Consider the following 2,504-nt stretch of genomic DNA (forward strand, 5'->3'; position numbering starts at 1 on the left):
CAGAGCCGTTGAGAAACAGAGTTGCGACACTCCCATAGGCTTCCATAGGAACTGAGGAATGCGGAAGTAAAGCGTGTCATGGAGCAGCCAATAGTTCCAAACAACCAATAGCTCCAGTATTGAAGCCCATTCATTTCAGTGCTTCTCAAGCACACTCGCCAGAAAGTTGAGGAAATTACAGCCGTTTTTGGCATTTTAACGCATTAGTTACCCTCTCGGAAATCTGGCCAGTAGTTGTATTTTATGAAACGCGTTATAGTTAATGTTTAGTTTTAGATAATAGGCAGTTATGCTATATTTGCAGTTAGATAACGTGAGAAACACCTTAATAGCGATCATAACCAGATGCTAGTTGTCATATTTGTAAGTTTTTAGTCTTTCTGCAATCTTTCTCGCCCTGTAGGATGTTGAACGAGTTTCAGTGAAGACTGCCTATTAAAAGGAATACAAGAAAGAGTTTCGCTGAATGCAGTTGGTTGCCTTTCATTTTTTTATTGGGTTAAATTCCATATTTGCTGGCCTTTTTTAACATTCACTTATATTATCTTTTTACATAAATGTCATAAAATAATACTGGGATGTGAGTAATTAATCTTTTTTAATTCAACATTTAAAAAAAAAAGCTAAACTTATAAACATTGAGTGTTTGATAATGTCTAAATATACAATGCAAAACATTAAATAAATAAATAAATAAGCTATTATGACCGGTAAAACTCTTTACAGCAACTAAAGTAAAGCTAAATATATGTAGGCTATATTTATTAAACAGCCATTCGGGCATCTAGTGGTTAAATCATGGCATTACATAGGAATGTTATTTTTCTGGCCACCAAACGTCTCTAATTTGCCTCTTTGCACTGAGATCAAAGTGTGTCGCAACGGCTCTGGTTGCAACAAAGTGGTTGCCAAGCAACAGACAAACGTAAACAAAGGTGTATGTTTGTAGAGTAATTTACAACAGCTTCGAACGTAGCTCAGCCAATCAGAATCAAGGACCGGAACTCTTCGTTTTATAAAAGGAACTTAAACATAGAAAGTGCATTAATAAGCCACAAGCTGGCAGGTAACCCACCTGAACGGGGACACAGAAGAGAAACGAGATCAGGTTCATGATGGAGAGGCCCGGCAGCAGCTGTTTCTCCAGGAACATGGTGGAGTGGTACTTCTCTCTGTCCTCAGCCGTGGCGTTGTGGTGATGGGACGTGTCGATCTGGTGATCCACGATTATCATGTAGATCATCATGCCCATAACAGGCACGCAGAAAAACAAGCTGATGAGGAACGATCTTTTCCACCTGGGAGGAAACAGGATGCCAACATTAGCTCTGACCGACAACCTTGTGAGCAACTAGACTGCATTTGAAGATTTTTGAGCTACTTTTCCATTGTTTTTCTATGAGACAGAGGAGTTTGACCGTGGTAAGTGTGTCTCATGTCTTCTGCAGCACCTCGCACGAGACACAGCATCGCTCAACTTTTAAAAATCGCATCTCGAGACCTTGCATGCGTGTTGTGTGTGAATTCATAGTTTTCAGTCACGTGACTGGCTCGAAGACCTGGTGGCCAAAATCCATAGAACTGCAGCACAAGCCCGTCAATTCTCTATCTGTTCCAATCGGAAAATATTTAGATCACCTCTCAAAAGAATAAAACAAAGACATGTGAACAAAATGCAAGGATTGGCCATTATTAGCAATCCATATAAAGCACCTGTCTCAATATTTCAATCACTAAAAACAGCGGGACATTCTAAAACGCTTAATGTGAAAACACTTAAAGTGCCTTTAAAACAGTGATATCAAAAGATTGAATTCAGTACACACTAGGCTTGCCGCGATAGACGGTGTTGACGGTGATACCGGTGTTAAGCCGCAACACCGGTTACGTCACTTGCCCATCGCGTCACCGACCCTCACCATCGTTTCACCATTTTTATAGTAATAAAAATCATTGAGTTCAGTAAAAGAACAGACACTCACAGCTGTGATCCAAGTGACTCCCAGGACGATCTTTCTTCACTAGAGAGGCTGTAAATCCCAAGTTCTGTCCATCAAAAAAAGGGAAGTACACGTCAGAACACACGCTACAGAACAGTCTTCATAGTTCCCTATAATATTATTTATAGCTTTGTTCCAGAACATAATGAACTGACACACAACTCAATAAGTGACTGATTCAGAATGCCGACTGAAAACGGTGCCCCTCACGCAAAAACAATCACTGATTATCACACTTCACGGTTAGCAGATTGCTGAAATATTTAAAATTCTATGTAAGCAGATTAAGATATATGTGACCCTGGAGCCCAAAAGCAGTCTGAAGTCGCTGGGGTATATTTGTAGCAATAGTCAAAAATACATTGTATGGGTCAAAATAATCGATTTTTCTTTTATGCCAAAAATCATTAGGATATTAAGTAAAGATCATGTTCCATGAAGCTATTTAGTAAATTTCTTACCGTAAATATATCAAAACTTAATTTTTGATTAGTAATATGCATT

The 2,504-nt window shown here is 39.0% G+C and overlaps 1 protein-coding gene across 1 annotated transcript in view; it reads right to left on the bottom strand.

Annotated features, from left to right (window-relative positions):
* The window catches only part of LOC107737789 (copper-transporting ATPase 1-like), a 35,492-nt gene that overhangs the window by 17,140 nt on the left and 15,848 nt on the right, over positions 1-2,504 (bottom strand). The window contains exons 8-9 of the mRNA XM_016549407.1: positions 1,973-2,046; positions 1,076-1,298 (exon numbers count right to left, since the gene is read on the bottom strand). Of these exons, the coding sequence (XP_016404893.1) occupies positions 1,076-1,298; positions 1,973-2,046 (297 nt within the window). The remainder of the gene's footprint in view (positions 1-1,075; positions 1,299-1,972; positions 2,047-2,504) is intronic.

The sequence above is a fragment of the Sinocyclocheilus rhinocerous genome, unplaced genomic scaffold, assembly GCF_001515625.1.
Source record: "Sinocyclocheilus rhinocerous isolate Xijiao unplaced genomic scaffold, SAMN03320098_v1.1 scaffold1696, whole genome shotgun sequence".
Taxonomy (NCBI): Eukaryota; Metazoa; Chordata; class Actinopteri; order Cypriniformes; family Cyprinidae; genus Sinocyclocheilus; species Sinocyclocheilus rhinocerous.